This window comes from Triticum dicoccoides, chromosome 5A (assembly GCF_002162155.2).
Source record: "Triticum dicoccoides isolate Atlit2015 ecotype Zavitan chromosome 5A, WEW_v2.0, whole genome shotgun sequence".
NCBI lineage: Eukaryota > Viridiplantae > Streptophyta > Magnoliopsida > Poales > Poaceae > Triticum > Triticum dicoccoides.
Genome location: NC_041388.1, coordinates 639,775,371 through 639,800,220, shown reverse-complemented (window position 1 = coordinate 639,800,220; position 24,850 = coordinate 639,775,371). Strand labels below are relative to the sequence as shown.

At 44.3% G+C, this 24,850-nt stretch overlaps 2 protein-coding genes and 1 pseudogene across 2 annotated transcripts in view; all 3 read left to right on the top strand.

The window, feature by feature from the left end:
• Nucleotides 1–6,521: 6,521 nt before the first annotated feature.
• On the top strand, nucleotides 6,522–7,109 carry LOC119296741 (annotated as a pseudogene).
• Nucleotides 7,110–7,592: 483 nt separating this feature from the next.
• Nucleotides 7,593–10,407, top strand: LOC119303658 (probable lactoylglutathione lyase, chloroplastic). Its single transcript, XM_037580783.1, has 10 exons — nucleotides 7,593–7,720; nucleotides 8,164–8,312; nucleotides 8,420–8,603; nucleotides 8,691–8,815; nucleotides 8,945–9,009; nucleotides 9,138–9,350; nucleotides 9,445–9,492; nucleotides 9,662–9,769; nucleotides 9,866–10,006; nucleotides 10,093–10,407. Exons 2-10 carry the CDS (start codon nucleotides 8,252–8,254, stop codon nucleotides 10,147–10,149), a joined length of 1,002 nt encoding a protein of 333 aa, XP_037436680.1. The 5' UTR covers nucleotides 7,593–7,720; nucleotides 8,164–8,251; the 3' UTR covers nucleotides 10,150–10,407.
• Nucleotides 7,687–24,850, top strand: part of LOC119303657 (DEAD-box ATP-dependent RNA helicase 37-like) — a 22,882-nt gene continuing 5,718 nt past the window's right edge. Inside the window, exon 1 of the mRNA XM_037580782.1 lies at nucleotides 7,687–7,720. The gene's annotated coding sequence lies outside the window, so the exon portion shown is untranslated. The remainder of the gene's footprint in view (nucleotides 7,721–24,850) is intronic.

Sequence of the window (24,850 nt, the reverse complement as noted above, 5' to 3'; positions counted from 1 at the left end):
TTGCCTTTGGATCTGTGATAGAAGGTGTACCCAACAATTTCCTTTGGGTATTCTATGAAGACACATTTCTCCAATTTGGGTTTGAGCTTATCAGGTTGAAACTTTTTCACATAAGCATCGCAGCCCCAAACTTTAAGAAATGACAGCTTAGGTTTCTAGCCAAACCAAAGTTCATATGGTGTCGTCTCAATGGATTTAGATGGTGCCCTATTTAACGTGAATGCAACTGTCTCTAATGCATAACCCCAACATGATAGTGATAAATCCGTAAGAGACATCATAGATCGCACATATCTAATAAAGTACGGTTATGACGTTCGGACACACCATTACGTTGTGGTGTTCTAGGTGACGTGAGTTGCAAAAATATTCTGCATTGTTTCAAATGAAGACCAAACTCGTAACTCAAATATTCTCCTCCACGATCAGATCGCAGAAACTTTATTTTCTTGTTACGATGATTTTCCACTTCACTCTAAAATTCTTTGAACTTTTCAAATGTTTCAGACTTATGTTTCATCAAGTAGATATACCATATCTGCTCAAATCATCTGTGAAGGTCAGAAAATAACGTTACCCGCCGCGAGCCTCAACACTCATCGGACCGCATATATCAGTATGTATTATTTCCAATAAGTCAGTTGCTCGCTCCATTGTTCCGGAGAACGGAGTCTTAGTCATGTTGCCCATGAGGCATGGTTCGCAAGCATCAAGTGATTCCAAAAACCCATCAGCATGGAGTTTCTTCATGCGCTTTACACTAATATGGCATAAATGGCAGTGGCACAAATAAGTTGCACTATCATTATTAACATTGCATGTTTTGGCTTCAGTATTATGAATATGTGTATCACTATGATCGAGATTCAATAAACCACTTATATTGAGTATACGACCATAGAAGGTTTCATTCATGTAAATAGAACAACAATTATTCTTTGACTTAAATGAATAACCGTATTGGAATAAACATGATCCAATCATATTCATGCTTAACGCAAACACCAAATAACATTTATTTTAGGTTCAACACTAATCCCGAAAGTATAGGGAGTGTGTGATGATGATCATATCAATTTTGGAACTACTTCCAACACACATCGTCACTTCACCCTCAACTAGTCTCTGTTCATTCTGCAACTCCCATTTTGAGTTACTAACCTTAGCAACTGAACTAGTATCAAATACTGAGGGGTTGCTATAAACACTAGTAAAGTACACATCAATAACATGTATAACAAATATACCTTTGTTCACTTTTCCATCCTTCTTATCCGCCAAATAGTTGGGGCAATTCTGCTTCCAGTGACCAGGCCCTTTGCAGTAGAAGCACTTAGTCTCAGGCTTAGGTCTAGACTTGGGCTTTTTCACTTGAGCAGCAACTTGCTTGCCGTTCTTTTTGAAGTTCCCCTTCTTCCCTTTGCCCTTTTCTTGAAACTAGTGGTCTTGTCAACCATCAACACTTGATGCTTTTCTTGTTTTCTACCTTCGTCGATTTCCGTATCACGAAGAGCTTGGGAATCGTTTCTGTTATCCCTTGCATATTATAGTTCATCACGAAGTTCTAGTAACTTGGTGATAGTGACTAGAGAATTTTGTCAATCACTATCTTATCTGAAAGATTAACTCCCACTTGAGTCAAGTGATTGTAGCACTCAGACATTCTGGGCACATGCTCACTAGCTGAGCTATTCTCCTCCATTCTGTAGGCAAAGTACTTGTCAAAGGTCTTATACCTTTCGACATGGGCATGAGTCTAAAATACTAATTTCAACTCTTGGAACATCTTATATGCTCCGTGGCATTCAAAACATTTTTGAAGTCCCGATTCTAAGCCGTAAAGCATGGTGCACTATACTATCAAGTAGTCATCATACCGAGCTTTGTCAAATGTTCATAACGTCTGCATATGCTCCTGCAATAGGTCCGTCACCTAGCGGTGCATCAAGGACATAATTCTGCTGTGCAGCAATGAGGATAATCCTCAGATCACGAATCCAATCCGCATCATTGCTACTCACATCTTTCAACTTAATTTTTCTCTAGGAACATATCAAAATAAACGGGAAGCTACATCGCGAGCTATTGATCTACAACATAGTTATGCAAATACTATCAGGACTAAGTTCATGATAAATTAAAGTTCGATTAATCATATTACTTAAGAACTCCCACTTAGATAGACATCCCTCTAGCCATCTAAATGATCACGTGATCCAAATCAACTAAACCATGTTCGATCATCACGTGAGATGGAGTAGTTTTCAATGGTGAACATCATTATGTTGATCATATCTACTATATGATTCACGCTCGACCTTTGGTCTCTAGTGTTCCGAGGCCATATCTGCATATGCTAGGCTCGTCAAGTTTAACCCAAGTATTTCTGCGTGTGTAAAACTGGCTTGCACCCGTTGTATGTGAACATAGAGCTTATCACACCCGATCATCATGTGGTGTCTCGGCACGACGAACTTTGGCAACGGTGCATACTCAGGGAGAACACTTGTACCTTGAAATTTATAGTAAGGGGTCATCTTATAAATCTACCGCCGAACTAAGCAAAATAAGATGTATAAAAGATAAAAATCACATGCAATCAAAAATATGTGACATGATATGGCCATCATCATCTTGTGCCTTTGATCTCTCCAAAGTACTGTCATGATCTCCATTGTTACTGGCATGACACCATGATCTCCATCATATAGATCTTTTATCAACGTGTCGTTGATACGTCCATTTTGCATCATGCCTTTATATCGATATTTATTGCATTATGGGCTGTTATTACACATTATGTCACAATACTTATGCCTATTCTCTCTTATTTTACAAGGTTTACATAAAGAGGGAGAATGCCGGCAGCTGGGATTCTGAGCTGGAAAAGGAGCAAATATTAGAGACCTATTCTGAACAGCTCCAAAAGTCCTGGAACTTCACGGAAGTCATTTTCAGAATAAAAAATATTGAGCGCAAGAAGTTCACCGGGGGGGCCACACCCTGCCCACGAGGGTGGGGGGCGCGCCCCTACCTCGTGGGCCCCCTGGTGGCCCTCCGATGTCCATCTTCTACTATATGAAGTCTTTCAATGAGAAAAAAATCACAAGCCATCTTTCCGGACGAGACTCCGCCGCCACGAGGTGGAACCTTGGCGGAACCAATCTAGGGCTCTAGCAGAACTGTTCTGCCGGGGAAACTTCCCTTCGGGAAGGGGAAATCATCGCCATCGTCATCACCAACGCTCCTCTCATCGGGAGAGGGCAATCTCCATCAACATCTTCACCAGCACCATCTCCTCTCAAAACCCTAGTTCATCTCTTGTATCCAATTCTTGTCTCCAAGTCCGGGATTGGTACCTGTGGGTTGCTAGTAGTGTTAATTACTCCTTGTAGTTGATGCTAGTTGGTTTATTTGGTGGAAGATCATATGTTCAGATCATATATGCATATTAATACCCCTCTGATTATGAACATGAATATGCTTTGTGAGTAGTTACGTTTGTTCCTGAGGACATGGGAGAAGTCTTGCTATTAGTAGTCATGTGAATTTCATATTCGTTCGATATTTTGATGAGATGTATGTTGTCTCTCCTCTAGTGGTGTTATGTGAACGTCGACTACATGACACTTCACCATTATTTGGGCCTAGAGGAAGGCGTTGGGAAGTAATAAGTAGTCCACAACTCACTTGTGTTCCACTGTTGGAGAATGTAGTAATTCCAAAAAAATCCTACGCACACGCAAGATCATGGTGATGCACAGCAACGAGAGGGGAGAGTATTGTCTACTACCCTCGTAGACCGTAAGCGGAAGAGTTATGAGAACGCGGTTGATGTAGTCGTACGCCTTCATGATCCGACCAATCCAAGTACCGAACGCACGGCACCTCCGAGTTCAGCACACGTTCAGCTCGATGACGTCCCACGAACTCCGATCCAGCAGAGCATCACGTGAGAGTTCCGTCAGCACGACGGCGTGATGACAGTGATGATGTTGCTACCGACGCAGGGCTTCGCCTAAGCACCGCTACGATATGATCGAGGTGGATTATTGTGGAGGGGGCACCGCATACGGCTTGGAACAATCAACTTGTGTGTCCTAGGGTGACCCCTTCCCCGTATATAAAGGAGTGGAGGAGGGGGAGGGCCGGCCCTCTACTATGGCGCGCCCTGGGGAGTCCTACTCCCACCTGGAGTAGGATTCCCCCCCTTCCATGTAGTAGGAGTAGGAGAGAAGGAAAGGGAAAAGAGAAGAGAAGGAAGGAGGAGGCGCAGCCCCTCCCCCTAGTCCAATTCGGACTAAGCCTTGGGGGCGCGCAACCTCCCCTCTCTCTTTCACCTAAAGCCCAGTAAGGCCCATGTACTCCTCGGCGAATTCTCGTAACTCTTCGGTACTCTAAAAAATATCCGAATCACTCGGAACCTTTCCGATGTCCGAATATAGTCGTCTAATGTATCGATCTTTACGTCTCGACCATTTCAAGACTTATCGTCATGTCCCTGATCTCATCCGGGACTCAGAACTAACTCCGGTACATCAAAACACATAAACTAATATTACCGGTCGTCACCAAACGTTAAACGTGCGGACCCTACGGGTTCGAGAACTATTTAGACATGACCGAGACACGTCTTCAGTCAATAACCAATAGCGGAACCTGGATGCTCATATTGGCTCCTACTGTTGGGGAACGTTGCAGAAAACAAAAATTTTCCTACGGTTTCACCAAGATCCATCTATGAGTTCATCTAGCAACGAGTGATTGGATTGCATCTACATACCTTTGCAGATCACGCGCGGAAGCATTCAAAGAACGGGGATGAGGAAGTCGTACACAACGTGATCCAAATCACCGATGACCAAGCGCCGGATGGACGGCACCTCCGCATTCAACACATGTACGGAGCGGATGACATCTCCTCCTTCTTGATCCAGCAAGGGGGAAGGAGAGGTTGATGAAGATCCAGCAGCACGACGGCGTGGTGGTGGATGCAGGGCGTCACAGTAGCAGGGCTTCGCCTATACTACAAGAGAGAGATGTAACAGGGGAGAGGGAGGTGCCAAAAGGCTGAGGTATGATGTCCTCCATCTCCCCCACTATATATAGGGGTGCAAGGGGGGGAGCTGGCCCTAGGAGATCCAATCTCCTAGGGGGCGGCGGCCAAGGGGTGGGGGGCTTGCCCCCCAAGCAAGGGGGCGCCCCCCTTTAGGGTTTCCCCCAAACCCTAGGCGCATGGGCCCTTTTGGGGCTGGTGCCCTTGGCCCATATAGGCCAAGGCACACCCCTACAGCCCATGTGGCCCCCGGGGCAGGTAGCCCCACCCGGTGGACCCCCGGGACCCTTCCGGTGGTCCCGGTACAATACCGGTGACCCCGAAACTTGTCCCGATGGCCGAAATAGCACTTCCTATATATAATTCTTTACCTCCGGACCATTCCGGAACTCCTCGTGACGTCCGGGATCTCATCCGGGACTCCGAACAACATTCGGGTTACCGCATATACATATCTTCACAACCCTAGCATCACCGAACCTTAAGTGTGTAGACCCTACGGTTCGGGAGACATGCAGACATGACCGAGACGTTCTACGGTCAATAACCAACAGCGGGATCTGGATACCCATGTTGGCTCCCACATGTTCCACGATGATCTCATCGGATGAACCACGATGTCAAGGACTTAATCAATCCCGTATACAATTCCCTTTGTCTATTGGTACGATACTTGCCCGAGATTTGATCGTCGGTATCCCGATACCTTGTTCAATCTCGTTACCGGCAAGTCTCTTTACTCGTTCCGTAACACATCATCCCGTGATCAACTCCTTGATCACATTATGCACATTATGATGATGTCCTACCGAGTGGGCCCAGAGATACCTCTCCGTCACACGGAGTGACAAATCCCAGTCTCCATTCGTGCCAACCCAACAAACACTTTCGGAGATACCTGTAGTGTACCTTTATAGCCACCCAGTTACGTTGTGACGTTTGGCACACCCAAAGCACTCCTACGGTATCCGGGAGTTGCACAATCTCATGGTCTAAGGAAATGATACTTGACATTAGAAAAGCTTTAGCATACGAACTACATGATCTTTGTGCTAGGCTTAGGATTGGGTCTTGTCCATCACATCATTCTCCTAATAATGTGATCCCGTTATCAACGACATCCAATGTCCATGGTCAGGAAACCGTGACCATCTATTGATCAACGAGCTAGTCAACTAGAGGCTTACTAGGGACATGGTGTTGTCTATGTATCCACACATGTATCTGAGTTTCCTATCAATACAATTCTAGCATGGATAATAAACGATTATCATGAACAAGGAAATATAATAATAACTTATTTATTATTGCCTTTAGGGCATATTTCCAACAGCTCCGCCCGGCCCCGACCCGCCTGCCATAGCTCCGACCCGGCCCGGCTCCGTCCGCCACCGGCCCGCCTAGCTCCGTCCGCCACCGCCCAGGCCGCACGCCACCGCCGCTCCACCGCTCTCACCGCTCTCCGATGGCGCCGAAGAAGACGTCGAAGGGCAAGTCGGGCTTCTTCGGCATGAGGCAGAAGCCCTCCGGTAACTTCGGAGTGGAGTTCTCCGACGCCGGGAGGCGTTGGTGGATCGGCACGTACCCCTCTGCCCACGAGGCCGCGCGTGCCTACGACGCGGCGGTGTGGCGTGCCGAGAGGCCTCAGGAGCACCTCAACTTCCCAGAGATCGAGAGTCGGGCGGAAGCGGAGATGCTTGTGCCGCAGGGCATCAAGATGAAGGAGATCCCGATGAAGAAGAAGAAGACGAAGAAGCCGTCGGTTGTCGTCAGTGCCGACGAGACCGAGGAGGAGGCGATGGCGAGGTTTAATCGGGAGCATCCAGAGTACGTCCATGCCGAGCTGGAGTACTACTAGAAGCGTGAGGCGGAGCAGAAGAAGAAGGGGACGAAGGAGGACGAGGCCGGTCCCTCTACGGTGATCCCCATTGAGTCCTCTTTCGAGGAGGACTGGGCAGACTTCGAGGAGGAGGAGGAGGAGGAGGAGGGGTGCGACGACCCGGAGAAGGAGGAGTTCTGGGCGCAGTTCCGCAGCTCCGACGATGAGGAGTAGTTTATCTAGTAGTTTGAATAAGTAGTAGTTGAAGTTCATGTATGAAACTATGTTGAATTTGATGTTTGAACTATGTTGAATGTAGTGGTTTGTCGTTTTAAGAAATTTACATCTTTATTTTTGACCATCTATTGGAGCTGCTTTTTTGAATCATCAATTTTTACATCTTCGATTTTGGATCGCTAAATTTTGGATCATCTATTGAAGATGCTCTAATGAGGCGGTGCAAATCTTTTAGCTTCGTTTTTTAAAAAGAGAAAGCAAAAAGGTTAGGCGGGCACACATGTGAGAAGGGACCTATATCGCACTCGAAGGATACAGACGGATCCCGCAGGGCCACCACCTCCTTGCCGCGGCCGTGTAATCTTACACGTCGACGCGGGCCGGCAAGTCGGCAAAGGGCGGGCAGGTGGATATTTTGGGTGCCCTCCTCCCGCCAGCCTACGTGCACCCACCCTGCCTCCTTTCGGCATCCACCCGTAGCGCATTTGTTGTCGTTGTTGCTGCTAAGTGCTAACCCTTGCTTGGATCTCCCCACACTCTGCGACACCCTCCTTCCTTCCCCACGGCCACGCCGACTCCAACCGGCTCCCTCCGCCCGCTCGCCGCAGGTCAGCTCCCCTCTCCTCTCCCCTCACCGCCCCGCGCCAAATCTATGCGGCGCTCCCGCCCTCTATCCCGCTCCATCCAGTCCTCCGCCGCTACCTTGTTTCTCATAACTTTGTAGTACTCTCGCGTGAGTTTGCGCAAGGTTGGCCGCGGCGCCAGTGCTGCTTGTGGTTCTCGAGTTCTTCAGCTGTTTTCGTCAGTCGGCGAGGTAGGATTTAGCGCATCCCGTGTTTCTGCTGCTCAATCCCGTGTCCGTGTGTAGTAGTAGTGCCACTGGCCACTGCTCAGTGCTGTGCTCGCTGGTGGTCTGGTTAGCTTTTGCTGCTTCACTGCATGTTGGTTTCGAGATGTGATGCGTGGGCCCCGCCTGCTAGAGCCGAGTAGCATGTTCAGCATTTTTTTAATTTAACAGAAAAATATTACTTAATACATAAAAAAAACACAGGGGAAATTGGGCGATAGCAAGAAAGCGCCAGCCACGACAGCGCACGCAAGCACATCGGTCGACGGCCCAGCGTCACGCGCCGACGACGATGAGGGTCAGCCGTGGCGCCGTCGCGTGCGCCGCCCTCATGCTCCTCTCCACCGCTGCAGGTAAGCTCATGTTCCTTCTTCCACACCAGCCGACAACAGCAACAAAATGAGCATTGTATTTGGTTGATTTCATTCATTCGTTGCTGCTTCTTCTCTTCTCGGAATAGCGCTGCGGTCCGAGCCGAGCAGGCTGAGCACGAGCGGCGCGCCCAAGCTCCGCGCCTCCGCAGAGGCCGCGCAGGCTAATGCCACCTTCTGTAGCAAAGAGGAGGCCTTCGCCTGGGCCAAGAAGGACCACCGGAGGCTCCTCCACGTCGTCTACCGCGTCGGCGACATCCACAAAACCATCAAGTCAGCGCGCAGGCCGTAGTAGCTGCAATGCAACACCGGTCTCGTTCGTTCTTCAGCAGAGGATTCTGACGTGCCCAATGATTGCAGGTTCTATACGGAATGCCTGGGCATGAAGCTGCTGAGGAAGCGCGACATACCCGAAGAGAAGTACACCAATGCTTTCCTCGGATACGGCCGCGAGGACGCCCATTTCGTCGTCGAGCTCACCTACAGTTACTTCTTACTTACACGCCATACAGCATAAGCACTTTTTTTTCTTCAACAAAGATACAGATACAGTATAAGCACATTCTCGTTGTAATTTTATCGTTGCTAACGTCGACCTGGCGATTCGTCTGCAGACTACGGGGTCGACAAGTACGATATCGGGGCGGGGTTTGGTCATTTCGGCATCGCAACCGATGATGTAAGGCACCATTTCCCTTGCAAATTGTTTTGTAACAACTATGGTGCTCTGGTTTTCTTAAGAATGAAGTATGGTGCTCTGTTAACACTAATGTGACGTGCCTTGAACTTGATGATTGGTCACAACAGGTGGCAAAAACGGTTAAAATCATAAGAGCAAAGGGAGGCAAGGTGACAAAGGAGTATGGCACTGTCAAGGGTGGCAAGACCGTGATCGCGTTCATCGAAGACCCTGATGGCTACAAATTTGAGATCCTTGAGAGGCCAGGGACTCGAGAGCCACTATGCCAGGTGATGCTTCGTGTCGGCGACCTCGACCGAGCCATAAGCTTCTACGAGAAGGTAGGCAGCTCAAAAGTGCTTGATGTTCATTGCAGTTCCATGGCTTATTGTATCTCAAAGATCACCAGAGTGACTTGTTGTCACCAAATTGCAGGCTTATGGTATGGAACTACTCCGGAAGCGAGACAACCCTAGAAACAAGGTGATCACTCTGCTCAATCTACTACTCCCTCCAATCCAAATTAATTGTCATTGATTTAGTATAACTTTATACTAAAAGTATAGTAGTATACTAAATCAGCGACAATTAATATGGATCAGATGAAGTATCTAATTTCTTGTAGAGCGTGATGCATTAAACTCTTACGCAGTATACGGTGGCGGTGATGGGGTATGGGCCCGAAGACCGGAATGCAGTTCTGGAGCTGACCTACAAGTACGGTGTCGCTAAATATGACAAGGGGAAAGCCTATGGTCAGGTATGGATGGATTATCTCCATTGCCTTTGCAATTCGCAGATGATTGGAACCATTGTTGTTACGTCGCTAAGCTCTCGGTATGTTGGTTTTTAACAGATCGCGACAGGCACCGACAATGTCTACAAGACAGCCGAGGTGGTGAAGCTGTCCGGAGGGCAAGTGGTGCGGGAGCCAGGTCCCTTGCCAGGGATCGGCACCAAGATCACCTCTGTGCTTGACCCTGATGGGTGGAAAACGGTATATTACCTTGCTCCCACCATTCTAATCTTCAGCCAATTATTACTCGCCGAGCTGAGACTCAAATATGTCTATGTGGCATGCAGGTATTTGTTGACAACATTGACTTCGCCAAAGAATTGGGTGGTCATGCGCACCATTGACTTTGCCGAAGAACTGTAAACGTTGACTCTTTGATATTTACCATCGACGTAAACATGAGTGCATAGACTTTGGGAGGATTTTAATCCTAAAAACAAATAAAGTAGAGGACATCGAGAACCAACTCTGATTTTATAGATGTCATTTCCTTTGGATAAGTTAAGTTTTGATGGGAAGTATGAGCGGGTTTGAAATGTAAATTCAAAACACTGTAGTTCGTCTAGACCGTAAAAAATATAATATGATCCATAGTCAAAGAACACGATGGGCGCATTGCTAGCACTGTATCCATAAAATGAGCAACACAAATTTGGAAATGTTGCAAAGAAATTTGAAGTCGTCAGACTGCTTTACAATATATACATGTAGATGTATGTAGTCGCACTCGTTGTAGATATAATCTTGCATCAAAGAAAAGGGATTGCATTCAAGAACATTTCTCGGCTGTAGTAGAAGTTGAGCAACCATGGGGCAAGAAATGTTTTTGTTTTGTTGGTCGTAGGCAATGAAACTTAGCATTTATTAAAAATGCAAGTGGCGCAATTAGGAAAATACTAATCAAATAAAAAATTGAAGCTCATATGGTAAATATACATTACCTACCTCATTAGCATGTTCGGTTTACTCTAGTTGTTCGTGGTTGTTTGGTGGAGAAGAAGTATATAAAGAAGGTGAGTACACCGCATTGGTGAACAACGAGATTGCTTGGCGTGTTTCTAGTGGATTGAACATACAACCATTCTATGAAATGTGCCAAGGGTTTGGCAAACATGATTGATAGTAATACTTTTGTGACTACCTTCTTCGGATAAGATAACTTTCTTAGGGGCTACGACAAGTGACCAATAACAAGTAGTTTATCAATTATTAGCAAAAGAGCTCATGCGTTGCAACGAAAGAAAAAAAAATACCACACGCCCATAACACAATAACCATGACTCAAGACCCCAATAGGTCCATGTCCTTTATTTCAACATGGCATCTTATCACTCTTGTCGTTTATCCTTCTTCCCACTCTCACTGACGGACATGCATGGTCATAGATGGTATCTTTCGTCTCCAAGTTTTTTTGTTGAGGTGTTCATTTTCAATTTGAATCGGCACCCGTAGGAAAGAAAGATGGGCCGTGCACTACTGATTAATGTTGCATCTTGAGCAACATTTTAAAAATTATTAACAAGTGAAACAACATCATATTCAGACTCTATGCATTTTTCTAATCAATTTTCATATATAATATGTTAAAATTGAAGTTAGGGTTTAAAAGCTGTGAATATTTTTTTGAAGCATTTGAATCTGGCCCTAAACAACATTTTAAAATGATTAACGAGTAAACATAACATCGTATTCATATTCTACACATTTTTCTAATCAATTTTCATATATAACATGTTAAAATTGAAGTTACGGTTTAAAAGATATGAATATTTAAAAAACATTTGAATCTATATATAAAAAACGTTATTTTCTAGACAGACAACATGTTTATTAACCAAAATCTCAGGGGGTTTTCTGCAGAAAGCAAAAAAAAATTGTTCTCACTTAAAATAGGGTCGTAGGTTGATTAACCGAAACCTCAGGGAGGTTTCTGCAAAACACAAAAAATTCATGTTCTCACTTAAATCGTGGCTGCGAGTTGATTTCACGAAAGTGCGGGGACTTTCCTGCAAAGTTTGCGATGACGGACGAATAGAAGCAGTCAGTGCTTTATTATTACATAAAGAAACAACGAATAATGAATCTATATTCCACCCCCTTCTTCCTTGGCCTCTAGGCATGTCTACCAACAGGGTGCCCCAGTGCCTCGTGGGTTCGATGTCACCTCAATTGAGGCTTAAATAGCCCATATCTACCCATCCACATGACAATGTCACACGTGATAAAATTCAAAATGGTATATGGCTTTGGAAAACAATTCATATGCATTAATAATAAATAACACGACATGCAAATTGTTAATTGATGCAGATCTAGTGTACGATGGTATAACATGCCCTCATTGGTAGTGGGTTGACCATCATTTACTCCACAAAACAATAAACCAATATAGTGCATTCCATCAACATATAACACAACATAGCTAATTCACCATGTCGTCCATTTCTCATCAGATGAATAATTAGGATGCATTATAAAACTAAGTCACCAAGATGCCAATTTTCATATGTATGGTAAAATGATGCGTGTCATCACTAAACCTTTGAATCGAAGCATTTTAGAAGTTTTTAAAAATGAATACGGCAGGGGGAAGCTCCTACTATGATGCTTTTTTGTGAAAGAATAAGAACCCAGTTTCACACTCGTGAGGACTTGAATCTAGGTGGCTGCTCACGCATTCCCTTGCATTTTAAAAGTGCATAAGCAGACATATACAATTATCAACAAATGAAGTCATATGCAACTTGACACCGCCGACGAGGGATATCATACATGTATTGCATCTTGTTATTACAAAACAATGGTACACTATAGGGCTTTTGAGTGTTGCGACACATGTTAGTTTTGTCGGCATCATTGCCACCAGAATTAAATCTTCTCTTTTTGCTCCGTTCACGGTGTGCTACACTAGGGTGGCTTCTAGAAGGGGATCCCGGCAGCAAGCCTGCCACGGAGCCTAGGGGCCCCACCAAGAAGCTGGCGACAAGAAGGAGCTCAGAGGACAGGATATGTATCCAGAGACCATCTTGGTCCCCAAGTCTATATGACGGCGGCCAGACTGGATCTACTCCACGTAAAAGCCTCGCCCCCCATCATGGTGGGGGCTAAGTGGATCTGAACCCCATCTACTCCCGTAGAACAAGACTCTTAGAAGCGAATACTGAAGGAAATATGCCCTAGAGGCAATAATAAAGTTATTATTTTTTTCCTTATATCATGATAAATGTTTATTATTCATACTAGAATTGTATTAACCGGAAACATAATACTTGTGTGAATACATAGACAAACTAAAACGTCACTAGTATGCCTCTACTTGACTAGCTCGTTAATCGAAGATGGTTATGTTTCCTAACCATAGACATGTATTGTCATTTGATTAACGGGATCACATCATTAGGAGAATGATGTGATTGACATGACCCATTCCATTAGCTTAGCACCCGATCGTTTAGTATGTTGCTATTGCTTTCTTCATGACTTATATATGTTCCTGTGACTATGAGATTATGCAACTCCCGTTTGCCGGAGGAACACTTTGTGTGCTACCAAACGTCACAACGTAACTAGGTGATTATAAAGGTGCTCTACAGGTGTCTCCAAAGGTACATGTTGGGTTGGCGTATTTCAAGATTAGGATTTGTCACTCCGATTGTTGGAGAGGTATCTCTGGGCCCTCTCGGTAATGCACATCACTTAAGCCTTGCAAGCAATGCAACTAATGAGTTAGTTACGAGATGATGTATTATGGAACGAGTAAAGAGACTTGTTGATAACGAGATTGAACTAGGTATTGAGATACCGACGATCGAATCTCGGGCAAGTAACATACCGATGACAAAGGGAACAACATATGTTGTTGTGCGGTCTGACCGATAAAGATCTTCGTGGAATATGTAGGAGTCAATATGAGCATCCAGGTTCCGCTATTGGTTATTGACCGGAGACGTGTCTCGGTCATGTCTACATTGTTCTCGAACCCGTAGGGTCCGCACGCTTAACGTTACGATGACAGTTTCATTATGAGTTTATATATTTTGATGTACCGAAGGTTGTTCGGAGTCCCGGATATGATCACGGACATGACGAGGAGTCTCGAAATGGTCGAGACATAAAGATCGATATATTGGACGGCTATATTCGGACACCGGAAGTGTTTCGGGTGATTTCGGAGAAAATCGGAGTGCCGGAAGGGTTACCGGAACCCCCCGGGGAAGTATTGGGCCTTAATGGGCCTGAGGGGAGAGAGAGGGCAGCATCCCAGGAGGTGGCGCGCCCCCTCCCATGGGGAGTCCGAATTGGACTAGGGGAGGGGGGCGCGGCCCCTCTTTCCCTCTCCCTCTCTTTCCTTCCCCATTCTCTCTTCCTAGTTGGACTAGGAAAGGGGAGTCCTACTCCTACTAGGAGGAGGACTCCCCCCTCCTTGGCGCGCCCCAAGGGCCGGCCGGCCTCCCCCCTTGCTCCTTTATATACGGGGGCATGGGGGCACCTTTATACACACAAGTTGATCTTCGTGATCGTTTTCTTAGCCGTGTGCGGTGCCCCCCTCCACTATGATTCTCGATAATATTGTAGCAGTGCTTAGGCGAAGCCCTGCGACAGTAGAACATCAAGATCGTCACCACGCCGTCGTGCTGACGAAACTCTTCCCCGACACTTTGCTGGATCGGAGTCCGGGGATCGTCATCGAGCTGAACGTGTGCTAGAACTCGGAGGTGCCGTAGTTTCGGTACTTGATCGGTCGGGCCATGAAGACGTACGACTACATCAACCGCATTGTTCTAACGCTTCCGCTTCCGGTCTACGAGGGTACGTAGATAACACTCTCCCTCTCGTTGCTATGCATCACCATGATCTTGCGTGTGCGTAGGAATTTTTTTGAAATTACTACGTTCCCCAACAGTGGCATCCGAGCCTAGGTTTTATGTGTTGATGTTATATGCACGAGTAGAACACAAGTGAGTTGTGGGCGATATAAGTCATACTGCTTACCAGCATGTCATACTTTGGTTCGGCGGTATTGTTGGATGAAGCGGCCCGGACCGACATTACGCGTACGCTTACGCGAGACTGGTTCTACCGACGTGCTTTGCACACAGGTGGCTGGCGGGTGTTAATTTCTCCAAGTTTAGTTGAACTGAGTGTGGCTACGCCCGGTCCTTGTGAAGGTTAAAACAGCACCAACTTGACAAACTATCGTTGTGGTTTTGATGCGTAGGTAAGATTGGTTCTGGCTTAAGCCCGTAGCAGCCACGTAAAACTTGCAACAAACAAAATAGAGGATGTCTAACTTGTTTTTGCAGGGCATGTTGTGATGTGATATGGTCAAGACACGATGCTAAATTTTATTGTATGAAATGATCATGTTTTGTAACCGAGTTATCGACAACTGGCAGGAGCCATATGGTTGTCGCTTTATTATATGCAATGCAATCGCACTGTAATGCTTTACTTTATCACTAAGCGATAGCGATACTCGTAGAAGCATAAGATTGGCGAGACGACAACGATGCTACGATGGAGATTAAGGTGTCGCGCCGGTGACGATGGTGATCATGACGATGCTTCGGAGATGGAGATCACAAGCACAAAATGATGATGGCCATATCATATCACTTATATTGATTGCATGTGATGTTTATCTTTTATGCATCTTATCTTGCTTTGATTGATGGTAGCATTATAAGATGATCTCTCACTAAATTTCAAGATAAAAGTGTTCTCCCTGAGTATGCACCGTTGCCAAAGTTCGTCGTGCCCAGACACCACGTGATGATCAGGTGTGATAAGCTCTACGTCCATCTACAACGGGTGCAAGCAAGTTTTGCACACGCAGAATACTCAGGTTAAACTTGACGAGCCTAGCATATGCAGATATGGCCTCGGAACACTGAGACCAAAAGGTCGAGCGTGAATCATATAGTAGATATGATCAACATAGTGATGTTCACTATTGAAAACTACTCCATTTCACATGATGATCGGCTATGGTTTAGTTGATTTGGATCATGTGATCACTTAGAAGATTATAGGGATGTTTTTCTAAGTGGGAGTTCTTAAGTAATATGATTAATTGAACTTAAATTTATCATGAACTTAGTACCTGATAGTATCTTGTTTGTTTATGTTTAATTGTAGATAGATGACCCGTGTTGTTGTTCCGTTGAATTTTAATGCATTCCTTGAGAAAGCAAAGTTGAAAGATGATGATAGCAATTACACGGACTGGGTCCGTAACTTGAGGATTATCCTCATTGCTGCACAGAAGAATTACGTCCTGAAAGCACCGCTGGGTGCCAAGCCTGCTGCTGATGCAACTGACGACGTTAAGAACGTCTGGCAGAGCAAAGCTGATGACTACTCGATAGTTCAATGTGCCATGCTTTACGGCTTAGAACCGGGATTTCAACGATGTTTTGAACGTCATGGAGCATATGAGATGTTCCAGGAGTTGAAGTTAATATTTCAAGCAAATGCCCGGATTGAGATATATGAAATCTCCAATAAGTTCTATAGCTGCAAGATGGAGGAGAACAGTTCTGTCAGTGAGCATATACTCAAAATGTCTGGGTATAATAATCACTTGATTCAACTGGGAGTTAATCTTCCGGATGATTGCGTCATTGACAGAATTCTCCAATCACTTCCACCTAGCTACAAGAGCTTCGTGATGAACTATAATATGCAAGGGATGAATAAAACAATTCCCGAGCTCTTCGCAATGCTAAAAGCTGCGGAGGTAGAAATCAAGAAAGAGCATCAAGTGTTGATGGTCAACAAGACCACTAGTTTCAAGAAAAAGGGCAAGGGGAAGAAGAAGGGGAACTTCAAGAACAACAGCAAGCAAGTTGCTGCTCAGGAGAAGAAACCCAGGTCTGGACCTAAGACTGAAACTGAGTGCTTCTACTGCAAGCAGACTGGTCACTGGAAGCGGAACTGCCCCAAGTATTTGGCGGATAAGAAGGATGACAAGGTGAACAAAGGTATATGTGATATACATGTTATTGATGTGTACCTTACTAGAGCTTGCAGTAGCACCTGGGGATTTGATACTGGTTCTGTTGCTAATATTTGCAACTTGAAACAGGGACTACGGATTAAGCGAACACTGGCAAAGGACGAGGTGACGATGCGCGTGGGAAATGGTTCCAAAGTCGATGTGATCACAGTCGGCACGCTACCTCTACATCTACCATCGGGATTAGTATTAGACCTAAATAATTGTTATTTGGTGCCAGCATTAAGCATGAACATTATATCTGGATCTTATTTGATGCGAGACGGTTATTCATTTAAATCAGAGAATAATGGTTTTTCTATTTATATGAGTAATATCTTTTATGGTCATGCACCCTTGAAGAGTGGTCTATTTTTTATGAATCTCGATAGTAGTGATACACATATTCATAATGTTGAAACCAAAAGATGCAGAGTTGATAATGATAATGCGACTTATTTGTGGCACTGCCGTTTAGGTCATATCGGTGTAAAGCGCATGAAGAAACTCCATACTGATGGATTTTTGGAACCACTTGATTATGAATCACTTGGTACTTGCGAACCGTGCCTCATGGGCAAGATGACTAAAATGCCGTTCTCCGGTACTATGGAGAGAGCAACAGATTTGATGGAAATCATACATACAAATGTATGTGGTCCAATGAATGTTGAAGCTCATGGCGGATATCGTTATTTTCTCACCTTCACATATGATTTAAGCAGATATGGGTATATCTTCTTAATGAAACATAAGTCTGAAACATTTGAAAAGTTCAAAGAATTTCAGAGTGAAGTTGAAAATCATCGTAACAAAAAAATAAAGTTTCTACGATCTGATCGTGGAGGAGAATATTTGAGTTACGAGTTTGGTATACATTTGAAACAATGCGGAATAGTTTCGCAACTCACGCCACCCGGAACACCACAGCGTAATGGTGTGTCCGAACATCGTAATCGTACTTTACTTGATATGGTGCGATCTATGATGTCTCTTACAGATTTACCGCTATCATTTTGGGGTTATGCTTTAGAGACGGGCGCATTCACGTTAAATAGGGCACCATCAAAATCCGTTGAGACGACGCCTTATGAACTGTGGTTTGGCAAGAAACCAAAGTTGTCGTTTCTAAAAGTTTGGGGCTGCGATGCTTATGTGAAAAAACTTCAACCTGATAAGCTCGAACCCAAATCGGAGAAATGTGTCTTCATAGGATACCCAAAGGAGACAGTTGGGTACACATTCTATCACAGATCCGAAGGCAAGACAATTGTTGCTAAGAATGGATCCTTTCTAGAGAAGGAGTTTCTCTCGAAAGAAATGAGTGGGAGGAAAGTAGAACCTGATGAGGTAACTGTACCTGCTCCCTTATTGGAAAGTAGTACATCACAGAAATTGGTTTCTGTGACACCTGCACCAATTAGTGAGGAAGTTAATAATGATGATCATGAAACTTCAGAACAAGTTACTATTGAACCTCGTAGATCAACCAGAGTAAGATCCGCACCAGAGTGATACGGTAATCCTGTTCTGGAAGTCATGCTACTAGATCATGATGAACCTGCGAACTATGAAGAAGCGATGGTGAGCCCAGATTCCGCAAAATGGCTTGAAGCCATGAAATCTGAGATGGGATCCATGTATGAGAACAAAGTGTGGACTTTGGTTGACTTGCCCAATGATCGGCAGGCAATTGAGAATAAATGGATCTTCAAGAAGAAGACTGACGCTGACGGTAATGTTACTGTCTACAAAGCTCGACTTGTCGCAAAAGGTTTTCGACAAGTTCAAGGGATTGACTACAATGAGACCTTCTCACCCGTAGCGATGCTTAAGTCTGTCCGAATCATGTTAGCAATTGCCGCATTTTATGATTATGAAATTTGGCAGATGGATGTCAAAACTGCATTCCTGAGTGGATTTCTGGAAAAAGAGTTGTATATGATGCAACCGGAAGGTTTTGTTGATCCAAAGGGAACTAACAAAGTGTGCAAGCTCCAGCGATCCATTTATGGACTGGTGCAAGCCTCTCGGAGTTGGAATAAACGCTTTGATAGTGTGATCAAAGCATTTGGTTTGTACAGACTTTTGGAGAAGCCTGCATTTACAAGAAAGTGAGTGGGAGCTCTATAGCATTTCTGATATTATATGTGGATGACATATTACTAATCGGAAATGATACAGAATTTCTGGATAGCATAAAGGGATACTTGAATAAGAGTTTTTCAATGAAAGACCTCGGTGAAGCTGCTTACATATTGGGCATTAAGATCTATAGAGATAGATCAAGACGCTTAATTGGACTTTCACAAAGCACATACCTTGACAAAGTTTTGAAGAAGTTCAAAATGGATTAAGCAAAGAAAGGATTCTTGCTTGTGTTACAAGGTGTGAAGTTGCGTAAGACTCAATGCCCGACCACTGTAGAAGATAGAGAGAAAATGAAAGATGTTCCCTATGCTTCAGCCATAGGCTCTATCATGTATGCAATGCTGTGTACCAGACCTGATGTGTGCCTTGCTATAAGTCTAGCAGGGAGGTACCAAAGTAATCCAAGAGTGGATCACTGGACAACGGTCAAGAACATCCTGAAATACCTGAAAAGGACTAAGGATATGTTTCTCGTATATGGAGGTGACAAAGAGCTCATCGCAAATGGTTACGTTGATGCAAGCTTTGACACTGATCCGGACGATTCTAAATCGCAAACCGGATACGTATTTACATTAAACGGTGGAGCTGTCAGTTGGTGCAGTTCTAAACAAAGCGTCGTGGTGGGATCTACATGTGAAGCGGAGTACATAGCTGCTTCGGAAGCAACAAACGAAGGAGTCTGGATGAAGGAGTTCATATCCGATCTAGGTGTCATACCTAGTGCGTCGGGTCCAATGAAAATCTTTTGTGACAATACTGGTGCAATTGCCTTGGCAAAGGAATCCAGATTTCACAAAAGAACCAAGCACATCAAGAGACGCTTCAATTCCATCCGGGATCTAGTCCAGGTGGGAGACATAGAGATTTGCAAGATACATACGGATATGAATGTAGCAGACCCATTGACTAAGCCTCTTCCACGAGCAAAACATGATCAGCACCAAGGCTCCATGGGTGTTAGAATCATTACTGTGTAATCTAGATTATTGACTTTAGTGCAAGTGAGAGACTGAAGGAAATATGCCCTAGAGGCAATAATAAAGTTATTATTTATTTCCTTATATCATGATAAATGTTTATTATTCATGCTAGAATTGTATTAACCGGAAACATAATACTTGTGTGAATACATAGACAGACTAAGACGTCACTAGTATGCCTCTACTTGACTAGCTCGTTAATCGAAGATGGTTATGTTTCCTAACCATAGACATGTGTTGTCATTTGATTAACGGGATCACATCATTAGGAGAATGATGTGATTGACATGACCCATTCCATTAGCTTAGCACCCGATCGTTTAGTATGTTGCTATTGCTTTCTTCATGACTTATACATGTTCTTGTGACTATGAGATTATGCAACTCCCGTTTGCCGGAGGAACACTTTGTGTGCTACCAAACGTCACAACGTAACTAGGTGATTATAAAGGTGCTCTACAGGTGTCTCCAAAGGTACATGTTGGGTTGGCGTATTTCGAGATTAGGATTTGTCACTCCGATTGTCGGAGAGGTATCTCTGGGCCCTCTCGGTAATGCACATCACTTAAGCCTTGCAAGCAATGCAACTAATGAGTTAGTTGCGAGATGATGTATTATGGAACGAGTAAAGAGACTTGCTGATAACGAGATTGAACTAGGTATTGAGATACCGACGATCGAATCTCGGGCAAGTAACATACCGATGACAAAGGGAACAACGTATGTTGTTGTGCGGTCTGACCGATAAAGATCTTCGTAGAATATGTAGGAGCCAATATGAGCATCCAGCTTCCGCTATTGGTTATTGACTGGAGACGTGTCTCGGTCATGTCTACATTGTTCTCGAACCTGTAGGGTCCGCACGCTTAACGTTACGATGACAGTTTCATTATGAGTTTATATATTTTGATGTACCGAAGGTTGTTCGGAGTCCCGGATATGATCACGGACATGACGATGAGTCTTGAAATGGTCGAGACATAAAGATCGATATATTGGACGGCTATATTCGGACATCGGAAGTGTTTCGGGTAATTTCAAAGAAAACCGGAGTGCCGGAAGGGTTACCGAAACCCCCCGGGGAAGTATTGGGCCTTAATGGGCCTAAGGGGAGAGAGAGGGCAGCAGCCCAGGAGGTGGCGCGCCCCCTCCCATGGGGAGTCCGAATTGGACTAGGGGAGGGGGGCGCGGCCCCTCTTTCCCTCTCCCTCTCCCTCTCTTTCCTTCCCCCTTCTCTCTTCCTAGTTGGACTAGAAAAGGGGAGTCCTACTCCTATCCCCCCCTCCTTGGCGCGCCCCAAGGGCCGGCGGGCCTCCCCCCTTGCTCCTTTATATACGGGAGCAGGGGGGGCACCTCTATACACACAAGTTGATCTTCGTGATCGTTCTCTTAGCCGTGTGCGGTGCCCCCCTCCATCATGATCCTCGATAATATTGTAGCAGTGCTTAGGCGAAGCCCTGCGACAGTAGAACATCAAGATCGTCACCACGCCGTCGTGCTGACGAACTCTTCCCCGACACTTTGCTGGATCGGAGTCCGGGGATCGTCATCGAGCTGAACGTGTGCTAGAACTCGGAGGTGTCGTAGTTTCGGTACTTGATCGGTCGGGCCGTGAAGACGTACGATTACATCAACCACGTTGTGCTAATGCTTCCGCTTCCGGTCTACGAGGGTACGTAGACAACACTCTCCCCTCTCGTTGCTATGCATCACCATGATCTTGCGTGTGCGTAGGATTTTTTTTGAAATATTACGTTCCCCAACACTATCCCCCATTGTACTCCCTTGCACAAGGTATTCCATCATGAATTCAAACACAAAGCAGGACATAGGGTATTACCCTCCTTCCCGGAGGCCCGATCCTGGGTAAACTCTGTCTGCAGTCTCCGTTCTGGTACTTGTGGCCACGTTCGCCGCCTAAGGGTACTGATGAATTTCCGCTCCGTCATCTGTATTATGTTTGAATGTACATTGCAAATGGGAAAGCAAGTTTGACTAGAGGAAATGAACAAGCATGGGCGCATGTGAAGACTACATACACCAACATGACAATCATTTGATTTTCCAAACAAAGATCTAAAGAGAAAATGATCATATGGAATATATTGCACTTGATAATAGCACTGTATCGTAGACACACTCATATGTCTACATGTTTGCTTGCATTATTCATGTATTGCGAGACTTCTTAAAAGAAGACTCGGTGCAGGAAGGTGGTGGACACATGTTCGAAATAATTCGAGTCTTGCATTTTAAAGACTTTTCGTAAACCCAAATAAAGCACGATGTCAGGAAAATGCATGAAATTAGCGCAGTTGTTACATACGAAGTCAAATATAAGGTTGACCAGAGGGATTCAATAACCATAGATGGTTACGAAGCATTACATGTATTCATTTTCCTTTTTGTTGATAGTTGTTTGCTTATCCGTTGGAGATGTATTGTCATGTGATGCCTCTGGTTTTATGTGGAATTGGACTGAAAATAATATAAAAAATTCTAAGTTTATATTTCTTTGGAAAAGGAAAATGGACAAACTAACTAGTGTGACATGCAGATGTCAAGTTAGGACGTGAAACGCTTAACAAGGCAGAATACCGCTTGAAATTGCTCGCAAAACAATACATTTGATGTAAAACGTATTTTTTTTCTTCTGCGGTTCAAACATTCACAAACAAAAGATCACAATCAACTAGCTTGGCACATCGGCATATCGCGATATTCAAAGCAAGACAAATGCGATCTGTAGTTGGTAACTAATACATAAAGTGAGATGTACGCAAATCCTCGAGGAACAAGATAAACATGCAAGTGAGATGCGATTCCAGTTTGGAAGCGATGCCTTCAGATGGCCACAAGAAAGAAACATCTGAGCCCAAGCCAACCAAAAAAAAAGAAGCGAGAATCTATACTACTATTAAACAATCAAACAAGAACTTCTTTAAGCACACCCCATAAAGTGTACACAGATCCAATACCACCGCACGATTAGGCCCACTAAAATCAATCTAACGGTTAGACTTAACCTAAACCATTTTCTATGTGCACTTAGCAATTTACATTGACTGACCGTACTTCACCGTGGAGGAAAATATGAAACTCCACGCCTGAGAAATTAGGAAACTAATAATCACGGGTGCATCATATTTCAGGAAAGTAAATCAGAGTGCATCCATCCTATTAGAAAACTAATCTCAGACAAATCCGTCATATTAAAAAACTTATCTCGGACGCATCCATCCTATTAGGAAGCTAATCTCGAGCCGCCTGCCGCCATCATCCACATCAGTCGGATTCATTTTGTTTCATGACAGAGAAACCATATATCTTTCGCTATTTTGCCACATATATTTATTTTTATATACTTGTGCAATTTCAAATAATCCAACATATCTGCAGTCATCAAACTTGAAGACATACTTTTAAGGCCTTATTTGCACCGCCTCTCTTTCTTTGTCTGCACGCCTCTTTCCTTCAGTAATAATAATGAATAACTTTTTCCGGATCAGGTATTACACTGTTACAAATGTATGCTGAAGCTACTCCTTACGACAAGAAAAAAGAGGACGAATGCTTTCTATCTTCACCAGTTTTGTAACATGTTCCAAATTGTTGGCTCTTTCTTATTTGAGGATTCATCATGTTTTTTGTAATTTAGAAGCTGACTTGAAAGCTTGATAAGGTTAAGCTTGACAAATACTCTGGAATATTGTTCCTTCCATCTTTATTTTTCTTCCTAACTCATTTCAGTTTCTGTACACACAGAGCGTCTTATAGCATTGTAAGTTAGTATTGGTTGCCAACGCATAAACACATACAAAACCGGATAAATACTTTCTATCATGATAATTATTGGATTTCTTTTAGCCCTTTTACGTTTCAATTAGTTCTTGTAAATAATCTTTATTTTATATAGAAGTCGTTGTAGTCACATATCATCTTCTATTTCCTATTATCCATAGTAGGTAGCTATATAATTTTGGCAATCAACACAACCATAAAATATATATAATCTGATCCAAATTAGTACAAGTATATATTTTGCTACGCAGATTAGTAGAATAAAATAAGATTCGAGAATTCAGCATCTTGAACAATATAATTGCACCGTAAGGCAGTTTATACTTTTTTTTTCCTGGCTACACTCGAAGAGAAGACTACACTACAAGCCTATATTACTGCATTAATAAAATATTGCTGATTTTATTTAAATGAGAATATTTTCCTGCGATTACTCTATGAAGCAACATAACCACTATTGTGTCTCACTTTTGAAAATACAATTTGAGCGACATCAAACATTGTGTATCCATTTGATTTATATTTCTAAAAATATTTATTTTTTTATATTATGTGAATCTCACCTGGTTTACGTTTGGAACGTGCGTTGCACGTGCATGCTTACTAGTTGGTAGTCAAACATACAACTATATAACGATTTCGACTTGTTCAAATTCACACGAGAACCCAGCTGTTTAATTCCCTGGAAATGGAAATTTCTTGTCCAAACCTTGCACGGAACCCCTTTCTCATCAACGCAAAAAAGAAAAGATCCGTAGCCAAAAAAAAAGAAAGAAAAAACACACGCGCGCGCTGCGAAGTTGCAAAGCCGAGCGGCACACGTCTCGCGGGAGGGGAGGGGCCCATGAGGAAGGAATCCAGCCCGGACGCCGCACCACCGTCACGCACGCACAGAGAGAGGGATGGCCGCGGCGCGCACGCGTTGCGGGCCGGCCAAGTCAGAAAAGGGCAGATATTTTGGGGCGCCTCCTCCTCTCTCCCTACCCTAGCCAAGCCAAGAAGCCAGGTGCGTGCACCCTTCCTCCACCCGCAGCTTTTCTTTGCTCCCTCCCTTCGGCTCCCCCCCACCTTCCTCCCTTCAACCTTCGATCTCCCCCCGATTCTCTAGGGTTT

What these genes read in the sequence shown, in the direction of transcription:
- LOC119303658 (XM_037580783.1), top strand. Translation starts at nt 8,252, where the DNA reads ATGAGGGTCAGCCGTGGCGCCGTCGCGTGCGCCGCCCTCATGCTCCTC. An exon ending in CGTCGTCGAGCTCACCTACA is followed by an intron (nt 8,816 to 8,944) that starts GTTACTTCTTAC and finishes ATTCGTCTGCAG; the next exon opens with ACTACGGGGTCGACAAGTAC. An exon ending in TCGGCATCGCAACCGATGAT is followed by an intron (nt 9,010 to 9,137) that starts GTAAGGCACCAT and finishes TGGTCACAACAG; the next exon opens with GTGGCAAAAACGGTTAAAAT.